At 39.2% G+C, this 15,846-nt stretch overlaps 1 protein-coding gene across 1 annotated transcript in view; it reads right to left on the bottom strand.

Annotated features, from left to right (window-relative positions):
* Positions 1-1,194: 1,194 nt before the first annotated feature.
* The window catches only part of ROBO1 (roundabout guidance receptor 1), a 643,691-nt gene continuing 629,039 nt past the window's right edge, over positions 1,195-15,846 (bottom strand). Inside the window, exons 27-31 of the mRNA XM_068180592.1 lie at positions 15,436-15,845; positions 13,563-13,715; positions 4,912-5,220; positions 3,496-3,698; positions 1,195-2,895 (exon numbers count right to left, since the gene is read on the bottom strand). Of these exons, the coding sequence (XP_068036693.1) occupies positions 2,881-2,895; positions 3,496-3,698; positions 4,912-5,220; positions 13,563-13,715; positions 15,436-15,845 (1,090 nt within the window). The 3' untranslated portion in view covers positions 1,195-2,880. The remainder of the gene's footprint in view (positions 2,896-3,495; positions 3,699-4,911; positions 5,221-13,562; positions 13,716-15,435; position 15,846) is intronic.

Genomic DNA, 15,846 nt, shown 5'->3' with positions numbered 1-15,846 from the left:
TCCAGTGTGTGGCTCCCAGTCTGTCACTGTCCCAGCAGAAAATGAAGTGATTACCTGTTATTTTGGGCATGCGGCACCAGTGTTTCTGGGCAGATACACCTCACACAGATCTGCACACCACAGCTGCAATTAGATCCCAGTTTTGAGATGCTACACAACACCTTTGACAGCGGGTTAAGCTTTTGTGCCAAGGGGCTGACACATTCAGGGACACTTCTTTGAGCTCCACCTTGTTCCCCACCACTTGCTGTGGGAATGGCTTCACCCCAAACCAGAATGCTGTTTCTGGTGCCAGGAGAGCCTTTCAGCTGTGCCTGTGAAACCTCTCCTGCCTCCTCCAAAGGAAAGGTGCAGGCCAGATGGATATCTTCTGTGGCACATCCCAGGCTGTCTGTGGGATCCTGCCTAGATAATGCTGGCTCTAACAAACGCTGACCTGAGCCACGAGGACTGAAGACATCCCAAAAAAAATCAACACAGAAAGGCTACACATTTAACTTAATCCTAATCTTTATATTTGCTTCAAAGCTGCAGTTATGGAAAAAAACCTGTACCTGAGACTTGTGCCAGTTAAGGCTCTAGCAGCATTCTGTGGCAAGACAGTGGAGAAGTGTGTCAGTCAAAATCAGTGATTTTTAACTGGGATGAAGGGCAGAGGATAAGGAAAGGGTGATCAGTCTGATTACAGACTTATGAAAATACAAGAGTGGCAAAGGGGCCATCACCTACTCCACCATGATCCGCAGCAGGGCTCTGCCAACCACAGAATGGCTACAGCACAGGACAGCAGGCAGGTAAGGAAACTTGAATTTGTGCAGGTCCTGACAAACATCGACTCCTAAGATTCGTTCTCTTCACTTACTTGGATCTTACTTCCTTTGTAGCCAACGTGTCTCACCCCCGAGGTGAATGCTTTTGTTGGTACAGGTTTTCTTCATCAGCTCTCTCTAGAAATTGGCAGGCTGAGAGAAGTTTTCATTATCACAGTCCATGAAGCGCCCAGAAATCAGATCTTTAAGGCAATCAACTGTAATTATGTAAAATCCTAGGCTGCGTTCAGCTCTCCCACTTTGCTTATGCTACTGTAGCTGTATGATTTCAGTGGAACAGATGCTGGCTCTTGCCAATAGAAATAAGATTAGAGTTGCCCCTAAAATCATGCTTCAGGGAACACAAGAAACTACGCAGGAAAGATAATGTATTTGAGAACATTTTTAATAAATAATGTGACAAAAATTACTTTTCTGATTATTGGATCCTCAGTATGCAAAATTATGGCTAAAATATGAGGTTTCTTACATGAACATAATGAAAACATTAATCACATGGATTTTCCTTTAGTACTGCACACCCTTTCTATGGAACCTTTCTTTAAAAATTAGCTAAATGAAAAATTTCAGTCCTCGGTAAACACCAAAACACTTTTTTTTTTTCTTTTTTTCATTGGGGCTAGTCCTGATAGCTGTCAATAAACAAACACACATTTTTCCATTAGCACCAATGACAAAGGAATTTTATAATTACAAAAAAGATCAGAAAACCTACAGACAGAGGACATCATTTGGCAAATTCAATGCAACTAATGCCTCTATTTCAGCTTTAATGATAATCCAATGTTGAAAGAGGCCACAGAAAAATTGGTAATTTTCTGTAAGTCCAGGAAAAGTGAGAAGTGTTTTGATTATGGCCCACATTAACATTTGTTACTTTACCATCTGTCATCATTCAAATATTCCAAATACAAACATAGAGTATTAACAAAAAGATGAAAAATATCCCAAACAAATGCTTAACATTTTCAATAAGACAAAAAAAAAAAAAGGTTAATAGTTACAATGGTTTACAAACAAAGTTTAGTGATTGTGCTTTTAAAACCAAAAAAAAAAAAATATAAGCAGTGCATTACAAAAAAAATCATTGCCAAGATCAAACAAAACTTCTTTAAGTGGCACTTCTTCTTTAAGGTGAATTGACACAAGTAGAGGTCTGAGATTTGGGCCAGTAGCAGTTGATGATATTACCTAATTGTTATTAAAAATGTCCATTGTTTTATTTTTCATAAGCAGTGTTGAAGCTGAAAATTGGAAAAAAGCTTCAGATAAACTTGCTCATGCTATGATTAGGCAAATAGCATTGCTTACCTCCTGCCTATCCCAAAGGACATTTTTAATAAGAATGTATTTAATGATTAAAATGGAAAGAGAAATCAAAGTACCACAGGGGTTTAAAATGAGTACATATTTACAATAAGAGCCATCCTGTCCCAAATTAATTTTACTTTCATTTGTCAAACTGTATCATCTGCAAAAGGTTAGCAAGAGACTGGCAGAACACAAGACACACAGTCTGTGTTAAAACTGCAAGGTCCCATTTGCAGTGACTGCAGACCACAGTGAAACCCCGAGAACCACAGAATGTTCTGCACCACGTTCACCTTGGGGAGCTCTCTGATCACTGCCGCGTCCCTGGCGGTGTTACCGCCTGGCTCACTGGAGAACTGGCAGTGCACAGAGCACCGCCTCGCTGGGGAGAAACCTTGGAATCCCAGGCCCTGGAATTCCCTTCTGTTCTAATCCTGGAGCAGCAGCTGGCCCAAGCACCTCGAAGAGCAGCTTCCCTGCCTCCTCGGGCAGAGAAGGTGATGCACTCAGCGATACGGAATAGGCAAGGGCCGTTCCTAGTGAGGAGGGTTTACAAAGAAAGAATAAAATAAAAACTAGCATTCTGACGGCATGAGGAAAAAGGAAAAATTGTACACTCTGATTGCACTGAACATTATTTCTGGCGTCAAACATCATCAGACTTGAGGCATCTTAAGTGATTTATTTTTTTTTTTTCTGATTAGATTTTAAAAGCCTGTTACAGTACATGTCGTTGTCTTCAGCTTTCTGTTTCCTGTATTAAAAAAAGAGGATATGAATTACTACACGTCAACCTTTATTATTTAAAATTTCTTTTACATACTTCTTAGAGATTTTCTACCTTTAAATGAAAATTCCTACTTTAAATTATGCATGGCAGTGCAACTGTGTTGGCCACCCTTTCTACAGTAAGTATTTAGATTAAATCAATATCATTAGGCAGAACAAGTGAAGAAAAAAGTTTGCATCTTAGTATGTAATAAAATACAGAATGATAAACTGTCAGAAGATGTGAAAGGCAATGGCATGGTGTTCTTAGATACTCTAGTTCTTTATTTTCAGTTTTGAAAGAATCTGGGTAGTGTAAAGTGCTCTTCAAACTATTGTATTTCTGCAAGTTCTGTTCCATAAGTTTTACTGTGGTGACAATTACATTATACTATATATGACTTGTTTATTATGTTTTGACACATTCCTAGCTTGTTTACTTGGATTAGGGATTACGTGAATGGACAGACAAATGCACTAATTTTCCTGAACAGAAATATTTCTGGTTCAAAAGCATTTTTTCCTGACATCTGTCTAAAAATCCCAGCTTTATTGTAGTCATCTTCAGTATTACAACTGCAGTTACCTCCATCTCTTCTTCTTCTTCCTCCTCTCCTTGTTCATAGGCTCCCAGTACTTGCATTTCTGCAACATTCCTTCGGGCTAGATTTGCTTGATCTGCCCTCTGTCTGCCTCCTGAGCCTCTTGATGACATGGAGCTGGAGGAGCTGGGATCTCTAGGATTATTTGATGTTGGAAACGTTGGTCTAGAATATGGCAGGATGTCCTCTGTATAATTAAATGCATACATTGTTATGTTTACAAGCCCAGAGATACTGTGAACGTAAAATTTCTGCATACAGTTGATTTACTGTTTATGATTCTCAGGAGGTTTAAATTGATGCCTGACAAGAACATGAAATATGCTGCTTCCATAGCAGCATTATGGAAGTTTTCTCAAGGAAATTTATAGTCTTTACATGGTAACGTTCACTACAGAAATACTAATTTATGATTAGTGTCCATTTCATTTCAATTTAGGATCCCTGGTCTATGTTCTACAGGAAAATGAAAAAACCCCACCCCCTGTAGTATATATTGGACATGACAGAGTAGGAGGAAATGAGAATACAAGTATGATACAAGGAACTCACTCCATTTAAACACTGGACCCTTCATTTCTCAGGCTGAATTTGAGATACAATCAGTGGCCATGCTTTAATATTTCACCACCATCCTCTGTGTTAGCATTCTAATAACTTTTCTCTAAAGCAATCCACTGTAATCAAACTTTTATTCACGTGCCCACTTAACCAACTTAATACCCAAACACCCTATATGTTATCCCTAAATACCTGTAGGTAGAAAGGACCCGGCATTTGTACCAATCTGTGCTCTTGGTGAACTCTTGGAATGTTTCATTAATTAGTAAACTTATCACTTCCCATATATAAGAGATTTCTTTGATCAGGTCTGGCTCATATAATGCTCTGTGGGTTAGTATTTATACTTAATCCACAACTCTTGAAACAGGACTAGGTATCATTCTGGCCCTTTTGTTCTCTACAAATTGGCAAAATGGGGCAAGTGTTGATCCTTTGGTTGGAAAGTTAAGTTTCTGACTTAAAGATCTACTGTCTGACTTCACTCAGTCTCCTATGAACCAGATTACAATTAGATACGTTAAATATAGCTAGACTACAAGTGTATGGTTGGAACAGGGATACTGATCCTTACAACTCTTAAGAAATATTTATTTTTGGTTTCCTCCTCATTAGCTTTAATATATGATGGGTCTAAGGGCAGCAAAATAGAAAAAGAATGCTTTGCAAGCTTGCAGTAAGCTTGTTTAACCCTAACAAGATTCTTCAGCGTGACCCATATTAACACCAGTTACGATAAACGGTGGCAACTCAGCAGCTCTAATTCCACATCACCAGCCTGCAAAGTTCCCAGCGACCAACACCCAGCACTCCAGCCAGCCCCGAGCAGGCAGAATGACCTTGAAGAAGATGACTTTTTGCTGGTGCGCCGTCTCGTTTTGGTGCTTTGCTCGCTCGTGGTTTGCTGTCGCCTGGCTGCTCCAGGGGCTCTCTGCGCTCCCCCGAGCCCGTCCGCAGGTCGGGATGCTGCCTGCCCTCTGCCCCGTCCCTGCCCTTGTAGCTCGCTCCCTTCCTGTCTGCCGATCTGTCCGTCCTCGCGTCCATGGAGGCGAGCTTGGGCAGCAGCACTGGCCGCACCTCCAGCTGCGTCTTGGACTGCGCCGTCGGGGACTTGATGGCTGGAGGGGGCACAGGAGGAGGGGGCAGATCTGTGGGGATGAAAGAGAAGCGTAATTACAATGGCATTGCACGCTAGTGAAATTAAGAAATAATATTTGACTTGAAATGAAGAAACAGATGCTCTTGTTTACTTTACACCCTCCCTGTGTTCTTCTTTCTCCACCCCAAAAAGTATTATGTTACTGTTGAAACTGCTGATGGGTATTTTTCCAAACGCTTGAGCTTTAAAAACATAAAGGCGACCTCTCCCTGCCTTTTCAAACGACAGTATTTTCTTAAAAATCATTACCAAAAACTGCAAGAAACTTTAGGCACTTGGATATCAGTTATGGATACCAACAAAGAGTTAAGGATAATAACATATCCTTCCTGACATTTGTAATTGTTTGCTAAGTCCATTCCAGAATACAGCAGCTTGTGCTGCAATTGCTCAAGGTCTTCAGTGTAGTGAGCATTAAAATAAACAAGCTGGGATGCAAGAACATGTATCAGATGCACTGCTGTCATATGTAAGGATAAACTATATGTATGATTGCACTCTTCTTTTAAAATAGTAAGTTAAAATAGCACTCATATTCTTGATGTCTGTGGGTACATCATGACATATTAAAACAGGAAAAAATCAGTCAGTCAATGAAATAATAAGCTCTCAGAAAAAAAACAGGAAAAAAAAGGAAGAAAAGACACACAAAGACTTCTGGATTTGTCTCTTTAAATTAGCACATCTTAAGGGCTTCTAAAATTCTGAACATTTTAAAATAGTGTTTATAAAGCACGCACATTATTTACTGCATTATATTTTTCTATAATTGCACTAGGACATAGAACTAGAATATGTAAAATGTTCATCAGGATACAACAGTGCTCTGTGGAATATTAACGTGAAGAAAAATATATAGGAGTCAAGCAAGGAAGTGGCAATACAAAAGCAATTCACAATAAAGCTATAGGCACAATTCACATGGATTTAAGAGAACAACAGGTTTAAAAAAGTGAGATGAGGTTAATATTCTGAAGTGGAAATATTCTGAAGCCAGGAAAAAACCCGTCACTATTAACAACTGAAACTTCAGCATTTTGTAATAGTGTGCTTTCTACTTCCAAAAAAATCAAGGAGCAGCTATGTTTTTCAAACACCATCACTATATATACAGCTAATTCTAAGTCTATTTAATAGAATGTTTCAACTTAAATTAACCTAAATTGGGCCAAAAATAAAGGCAGTAATCCTGAGTAGGAAAAAGTAGATATCTAATATATACATATAAGTTCAGATATGGCAGATGCCAGACATTTTTGAGGTTTTCCAGTGCCACAAAGTATGAGTGAAAATGCTTTCCAGCCCTGTGGAAAGATGGAAGCAATGCACAATTCAGTGCTCTGTGTAAGCTTACTGGGAACCATCCACCACATTCACCTGGTGAAGTATCTTGGAATTATCTTTCACCTGTCTTAAACAAGACTGGAAATTTTATCAGTTGGGTGGACTGGAATGATGAGGAAGAAAGATGTCAGAAAGTATGGTTCATAAGGTTGGACACACTTCAGAGAAATTATATTCTGCTGCAATAACTCTACTGTCTTGGTGGAAAAAAAACCCACAACAAACAAACAAAGCAAACAAACAAAGAATCCTATCAGAGTAGTTTGTTTGTTGAAAATTAGCAATTTTGGAGAGCAACTAAAGGTAAACAACTGACTATTGAGACTTAATTTTGAGTATCTACCTAACACTCACTATGTGCAGGTATCTTTTAAGAAAAAGGACTGTCATTTTCAAAACCTAAAAAGGCACAATGTAAGCCTGGATAAACTAAGTGGCTGAATCTAAATGAAAGGGAGGTTTACATTGGATATCAGGAAAAGGCTCTTCACCCAGAGAGTGGCTGGGCACTGGAACAGGCTCACAGGGAAATGGTCACAGCACCAAGCCTTACAACATACTTGTCAAGAAAGCACAGAATCATTTATGCTGCATTCCTTTGTTATCTGTAACTGTTAAACATGGTTTAGAGAGGTAACTTCTGTTCAGCACACAGCCTGAGCAGTGAAAGTCTGTAATTCCAGCCATCAGCGTAGCACTCAGACTACCTCTTCTAAAAATGTCAAAAAATGCTCTTTGGTGGCAGGTGAGGTCCAAATTACTTTCACTGGGCTGCCCAGGCCTGTAGATGCAAATTTGACTTTCTGGATCACAAAGATCCACAGCCATGTGATCTTAAGAGTCAATACCTGCAGCAGAAAGTGTTGTTCTGAAGAAGTATATAACCTCTTGCAAATCAGCAATCATGTGAAAATTTATGTGAAGTCTGAGGTCTCTGAAGACCTCAAAGTTGTGTGTAATATATTCCTTGAAAGCCCAGTGCATAAAACCATGTCAATCCAGACTAAAGCTTATTGAGTACAAGAACTATTCTTCCAAAGCAAGACTGAAGATGGACCCCACCTCTCACAGAACACTGTTAGAAATTACAGAACTTGGATTAAAAAATAAGACAAACTCCAAATTAGCCTGTGGAGATTCCAACAATTCTTTCCTTCCTGAGGAAAACTCTGTAGGAAATTCTTTCCTTCCTGAGGAAAACACAGTATGTCTTCCCTCAGAAGAGGACACACTGACTCAAAAGTGGATGAAGATACTCAAACTCAGAACTGTAGACTTCTGGAACCAGTGCTTTTCTTTTAACACACTCTGATCTGATTTGTCTTTACTTCAATCCTTTGGGGTGCGTGTTGGGCACCAAAAAGGACTGTCATGGTTTTAAGCCCTGCTGGAGATGAAATTCCTCTCAGCCACTCTCTCTAACTTCCACCTCTCTTCTCTCACCCCAGTGGAATGGGGAGGACAATCAAAGTAAAAGTTATATGTTGAGCTAAGAACAGTTTAATAATTGAAAGTAAAATAATACAATTAATGGTAAACAATAACAATAATGATGACAATGAGGGGGAAAAAAAAGTGATGCAGAATGCAATTGCTCACCACCCACTGGTCACACGATTTGGTCACCAACCACTGACCAATCAATGCCAGACCCCCTTCCTGAATCCTTCTGGGTAAATCCCCCCAGTTTATATACTGGACACAACATTCCACGGTGTGGAACATCCCTTGGGTCAGTTCGGGTCACTTGTCCCAGCTATGCTCCCTCCCAGTTTCTTCTGTGCACCTCCTCACTTGGCAGAGCATAAGACAAGAAAAAAAAAAAAAAAAGTCTTTGACTTAGGATAAACACTACTTAGTAAAAAAACATCATCAACCATTCTTATTCTGATCCAAAACAAAGCCCTGTACCAGCTGCTGAGAAGAAATTAACTCTATTCCAGCTGAAACCAGGACAATGCAATATCTTGTGTCTCATATACTCCACTTGCTTTCTCTTCAGTAAAGCACTGAACAGCTCTTCTCTTGAACCTGCTGATGTAAAGGGAGTGTAGATATCCAACATCAGCCTTTTCAGTCTCCCTTGGAGCCAGTGTCCAGCAGATGTGCCATGGCTGAACGAACACTGAAGGGAAGGAACATTCCCGTAGCCTGGTAAATAAAGCTTGGAACAAACTACTTTGTTCAAGAATCCTATACAGCTACACAGGACAATGAACAAAGTGGTGTTGAATCTTGACTATGGAAAGGGAAGATGCACTGATATAAAATGTTTCATAAACTGGCAGCAACTCAATGGTACAGTAATAACTAAAGAAAAGTGATATTCGCTTTCAAGAACATTTTTGCAACCTGCAGGGAAACTATAAAAATATTCATTATAACACAGTACTTTTGACTGAGAAGAATCCTTAACAGGGGAAAAAAAATCCCTTTCAGAGGTCAACACTATTACACCCCTGTGGTATTTATTTTAACAGCTCAGATCACAGAGAAAATCCAGATTCAATCTGCCTCCTTGAGTACAAACTGGTACACTTCTTATTAAAAGCAAAACGGAAGCTTCCATTGTAAGGAATAAAAAATAAATCACAAAGCAATATCAAACCAACAGAAAGAACTTAGAAGTATTTGTTAAAGGTCAGCTGTGCTCACATGTTTCATTCATGTCTATATATTACTGTTATCCTGCTTCCCATGTAACTCAAACAATTAATGGATGCAATTTTGTAGCTCAGCCTACAGGAGAAACCTTCCACAGGTGTCTTTTGAAAGGAGAGCTGATAATTTTCTAAACGAGAACACACACAGGAACCACGGCATAAGCTAAACAGCATTGAGGAAAAATAATCTGCTAAATTAGTTTAATACTAAAGTGGAGAAAACCATAAATAAGGACAATAAGATGAATTTTAAGTAGTGACCAATGAGGGAATTAGGCTTCATTAGGCAACTCTCTCTTTTAAACTCTATCAAGCTGCAGATTTTTTTCAGTCATACCCTGAAGAAAACAGCAGTTACAGATTTGATGCAATACTGAAGGAGACCCCTGGAAGTGTTCAAGGCAAGGCTGGATGGGGCTCTGAGCAACCTGGTCTAAGGTGTCCCTGGCAATGGCAGGGGAGTTAGAACCAGATAACCTTTGAGGTTCCTTCCAACCTAGGCCATTCTATCATTCTGTAAGATACAAAGTGTATTTTTAGTCTATTTTATGTTCATGCTGGTAGGAAAAACTCAGCATTGTTTCTGACTTGAAAAAACCATAGACAGCATTTAAGATTTTCAGACACATCATAATCTGAGCTATTATTCATGTAGTGAAGTTGTTTTCATGCTTTGTCTCTCAAGAAACATGGCTCACACTGTACACAATAATCGAGTGCACAAATTAATACAGAAAAACACAATGTGATGTATAGAAGCTGTGGCCTGTTGCCTTTTTTTTTGTACATTCACATAATTATCAAAACAATTTTCACTCCACAAAACCTCCCTCAAGTAAAAAATTCTGTATTTAAAAAATATAACGGACTCAGTAGTAAGGACTGAGAAGAGGACAAGAATCTGAAAATTATTATAATTCAATAACAAGCTGATTTTTACCAGAGTAAGAAATGCATTCCTACTTATTTTGTACCTTGCTAATGTTTGCTTCATACAGAGTAGATTGTTTTGTACTGCACAGGCAGAGGGAGACAAAAGTACAAATGGTGTTGGCATGCAGAAAGGCTTAACATTTCCAAGCGAAAATTCAAGGAATATTTGGCAGATGTTCAACTGCCTTTTGTTAGAAATTCAGCTGCCCTGACATCATGTCATTGGTAACACAGCTAAATAACTCAGTATAACTCAGTTACAGTCTCAGCCAGTTAGTTGCAAAACTGTTTAGTATTTTTTCCTCACTCAGAGATTTAAAGAAGAATCAGGATTTAAAATCTCATGTGAACTGTGAAAGGCATAATTTCTATCGGAAGACCTACTGAATCAGAACAATGGCAAAGTACTTTTATCCTTTTAATCTAAATGCTTACAATTCTAGGGTTTGTAACAACTGATAAATCAAACTCAAGACAGTTCAGAGGAGATTCTCCCATATATATTCTTAGAAAAGACAAACATATTCTTTCAAAGTTTGGTTTTCTAAATTAAATATGTAAGTAGGTCAGTCAAGGTTGTGAAGGAGGGTACATCTGCTAGTTGGTTCCTGTAATGCATTCTTAGTAAACTCTCCTAAAAGGCTAGATGAAGAGCAATTAAAAATTCATACATTTTAATCCTTACCACCTACTGAGCAAAGATTTTTAGCAACAAATATGAAGAACATTTCACTGCCTGGATGACTGTCAAGGAACAAAACGAGCTGAAATCCCATCCCACATAAAGTGGCAACTGACTTGACTAATGCTCACAGAAAATACAAAATTGCTACTACTTGGGCATTGCAGAGTGGATCAGAGAGCACTCTTATTTAAAAATAGGTAGTAGGAGGCCTTTTATTGCTACATTAGCAACAAACACACCTTCAGAAAGACAACCACTTTCACAGATTTGTCTGTATGAAGAAAATAAAAAAGAGAATTTTTAAAGATTTATATATATTGCTGTTGATAATACTCCTGGCATTTTCAACTACTCATGAAAATCTTTAATTTATTTATATAACCTTCCGGTCATTTAATAATTTAAAGTCTTCATTACACTTCTATTTCATAGAAGTATTAGCAAGTATTAATTCAGGTAATTTGGGAACAATACAAAATTCTTTATATGCAGTTCTTCAAAATTGCATTTCAGAGGCTGAGAAAGTAATGAAGGAAGATATTTTTCTCTTTTTAGTATTTATTGAATACTTCTGATTTTTATTCCCCAATACTACAAACACATATATGTTCACTCGTTATGAGGAAAAAAAGCAAATTTGTATCAGGCACTCCTTTATAAAAAAATATAAATAACAGTCATCAACCCAGTACAAAAACCTAAGTATATCTCAGAAAGGTCAATAGTGCTTAAATGTTTCATTCATGCATCCATATCACTTTTCTCCACCAAGGAAAAGAATTAGTTTATATTACTTTATAGCTAATTCTAAAGGGTCACAATATATTGAAGTGAATGGTTAGAATCTACAGTAAGGTTCCAAATATACTTATGCAAATAGACTGAGGGGAAAAAATAATAATTAAAAAAATATCAAAACCTAACAAGTCCTTCAATCTTTGAATTAGATTTTATTAGATCTGCAGGAATTAAAGCCTTAATTTGCTATTCCCTGAATGACCACACTGTATTGCACTATAAAAAGGTTAGTGGAAGTTCTTACCTAATTAGAAAATATGCTGAAGTAAGCAGGTGCTACATAACACAAAACAAATATTGATCATGACTGTCAAATCTATATTGCAATATCTAATGACAATGGCTCTATGATTTAACTCTGTATAGCTACTTTCACAAAAAACCTGTCATCAAATACAGGCCCATCTCTTATTTATCCCTGTGTTTAGAAGCAAATGGCCACATAAAACACCTTTATTTATTTATTTCTGATGTTCTAGCTATTGTGTTTGTATTGAGGCTTGATGCTTTGCCAATTATTCAGCTAAGAGCTTTCTCTTCAAGAGAATAAAAGCTGATAAAATATCAATGAAAAATCCTGTGAAACACCATTACAAGAGTCTCATGAACATAACATTTCTGGTACAGTTTTGGGATTTACACCTTGTGTTGTCCTTTCACAGAAGCAAACATGCACAAAATCACTGTAATAACCTCTTGAAATCAGATAATATTCCAACAGCTCAGTTTCGCTGACAGAAGGGGCCTGGGCACAAGCCAAGAGGCCCAGGTGCACTGTGTCATGCCAGCATTTAACGCAGCCTAATATCAGATAGATGCTACTGAGAGAAAATACTCGGAATAAAGTACAGATAATAGCACGGACAACCACTCATTGCTAAATTACTTCTGCTCATCGTGCTTTGAGCTTTGTATTAAATTTTTTCGTCAAGTGGCAGGAATAACAGGGAGAAGTGGTTCAAAACTCCCTTCTTGTAATCCTGGGTAAGGATCTATAATATTAGCCTTTCATATGATAATGGCAAATGATGCCCCTCTTTGAAAAATTTCAGGCTGGTAATGAAAGTCCTAATCAGATTGTTGTTGCAGAGAAGCAGGAGGTGGGGAGCTCTGCCCTTCTTTCCTTTTCCCTTCCCTCCCCTCCCCTTCCCCCACATCTCCCTCCAGTTAGCAAATTCAGCAAACTTGACAAGATGGGTTAAGTCTTGGGGAATTTATCTTACATGAATTTCCAACAAAGCCCACGGATTGTTTTATACAACTGGAAGGCAGTGCTTTAATAAAAGCTGCACCACCTGAGGCGTTTTCATTAAAGGCTCTCTCTAGACAACATCACAATGTTTGCATTATCATCCTACACCCCCAAGAGAATACAAGCACTACCTTTTCAGCAAGAGTTGATATTGTGTGTGAAGGCACGAGAGAAGATGATTAGATTTCGCTTTCACTCACGAAGTAACCACTCGCAACAATGCAGCGGTCAGGATTACGATTCAATGAGTTTGTGTTGTCCACCATTTGAACGGTGAATTGTTTTTTTTCAGGAAAGGACACATTCTGAACATTTTAATAGTCAGTCACATGAACGAAGATTTTAATCCTGACCACACATTATTCTCAATGACTGTACTATTTAAGCTATCTGGGCTCTTAACTAATGACGGTAATTAGCTGATTAGGACACTATAGAAAACAGGTGCAAGGCTCTGGAGTGGCAGCATCAATGTACAGTATTAAGGATCTCTGGCATTTAAAATGATTAAACTGTTCAGCGTGTTTAGCAACAGGAAACACAAATCACTGAATTCTGAAACACAGCGTTATCTCTGTGGAAAAATTTCACGCGCACGCACTGAATGCACATTTAGAAAGGTTCACTGAGGCTTTCACCCGTTTCAGTGGACTCACCATCTGTGTAGACTTCTCTGCGCAGATGTCCTGGCTGGTGTTTTTGCTTTTTGGCAGGTCGGACCTTCTGAATTACAACAGCACTCATGTTGCTGTCAGTAGATACAGGGCTGGTGGGTCTGGGACAGTGTGATGCATGAAAATGTCTACGGCCTGCAAATGGTTATTGAACAATAGCAATTATTCTTCTTACCTAAAATAAGACCTTTCATACTTTCTCTTTTCACATCAGAATGCTCTAGCTGTACAAAACCTAAAAATACACTGTTGGAACAATAGTAAAGCTCATCCAGTTTTAGAATGAGCTGTAACTAAATCGAAGCATTTGCTATCCTATCATTAGGCAGGCTGGCTTGGTTGCACAGAAATTATCCAGCTGCTTGGTAGCTGGTAGCTCCTGCCCCAGGAGCATGAAATCCATCAGCAGGCAAGCACAAGCAGGATTCCCACCCAGCCAGTTTCTGGAAAAAGCACGTTTCCCTTTCAGGTTCCCCCTCCCCTAGCTTGGGCTGCACAAGGTCATCCCTGCCATAAGCAGAGCAAGTGACCAGCAGGTCTCAGGTACAGAAGTCCATTCTGCCACTTGGAGTGAATTTTCAGGAATGCATCGAGGCTGGATTGCTGGTATTTTATCATATATTATTTACAGATAAAAAGTGTCATGTTTTTAGGACATGCAGTCAGGCACACATAATACTAATATATATAAATCATTGCATACAATGAACTTAACTGTTGCAAAAATATTAGCAACAGGATGTAAAAGACCTTTTCTAAATTTTTAAGTCTCTACACATATTTATAGGAATTTACTTGTACAAAATGGATAAAATCCTGGCCCCGTGGGTACGAATGGGAGTTTTGCCACCTACTTCAATTGGTCAGGATTTCATCCAAAATTTCTAAATTACCTCCCCTCTCACTCTTCATGATGAACAGCTGTGTTGAAATGAAACAAAGGACTGTTAACCGGGAGAGGATATCTGAAGTGGGAGGACGGTTGAAAATCTGTGGAGTCAGGGTGGACACAGTTGTGACAGAGTACCTCTTCTGCAGGCCTGGCAGTTTAATAGGATTGATTGTCAAAACGTTCATGGAACTGCCTGAAACCTGCATCCCAGCGTCCTGTGTTCTTAGGTTTTAGATGAAAGGTAACAATATCCATTTGGCCTAGTAAAGTTACTGATTTCCAGTGCTAACAGTATCCAGTATGTTGTAAAAAATGAAATATTTCAAATATCATGTTTTGTATGTTCAATGGTGTTTCAGGAGAAAGGAAAAGTGAAAACACAAACATATGCATAAGGCCCTGCTGCATATGCATAATCTATAATTTAAAATGCAACTTGTAACAGCTATCAAAATATGAAACCAACACAAAGCAATTCATCCCTATAACACAACAGTAAAAGCCTAAACAGAATTCCTCAAAAAAAAAAAATCCAAATCTAGGGAAAATATTAATCTAAATGTTTACTATTTATTTGGACATTTCAAGAGAGAGGGATTAAACCTTCTCTTGTGACAGAAACATTCTTCAGAGTAACTGAAAACACTGAGAGCCTTATACCGGGAAAAGACAGACTTCCTTTTTTTGTTCCCCCCCCCCCCCCCCCCCCCCATTCAGTTTTGAGTGTAAATCCACCAGCAGGGTTGGTGTTTGTCTGTGATCAGTGAGACCAAAGAACTAAGAACTACTTATGAAAAACACCATGGAGCAGCAATTAATTTCAGCTGTTTCACCAAAACTCCTTTTCTGCCTCTTCCTGACTTCTACACATCCCAAGAACAGGACTTCAGAAAGCACCAGTGGACAGGTTCATTTCACAGTGGCCACTTTTTTGGCTCTCCCATGGAGCAGAGGACAACTCACCTCCTGCTGCCTCGTGCATTTGCCGTCTGGCCACTTTGAGCCCGGCGTACTCCGCAGCTGCTGCGACGGCCTGTGCAAAATCGGCATCGGTGAAGAACGATCCATCGGAGGAGCTGACGCTGGAGCGCCCGCTGGAGATGTTGTCTTCTTCAGAGGCCGAGCCCCAGCCATTGATCATGGACCCTGTCACAGAGCTCTCCAAATCCCCAACGCTGGAGGCAGGGGTCTGCTCCAGGCCACGCAAAAGGAGCCTCCTGTTCTGCATCTTGGCAACCTCTATATCTGCCTCGTCCTCCTCCTCTTCTGGGGCATCAGTATCCATGTCAGAGACCAAGGGCCCTGAGATGTATCCATAGGTATGTGGTGGGGAGATGGGCCTTGGAGGGGGTGGAGGGCTCACAGGTTGACGTC

Source organism: Anomalospiza imberbis, chromosome 2, assembly GCF_031753505.1.
Source record: "Anomalospiza imberbis isolate Cuckoo-Finch-1a 21T00152 chromosome 2, ASM3175350v1, whole genome shotgun sequence".
Taxonomy (NCBI): Eukaryota; Metazoa; Chordata; class Aves; order Passeriformes; family Viduidae; genus Anomalospiza; species Anomalospiza imberbis.
This window is presented reverse-complemented; position numbering and strand designations above follow the sequence as displayed.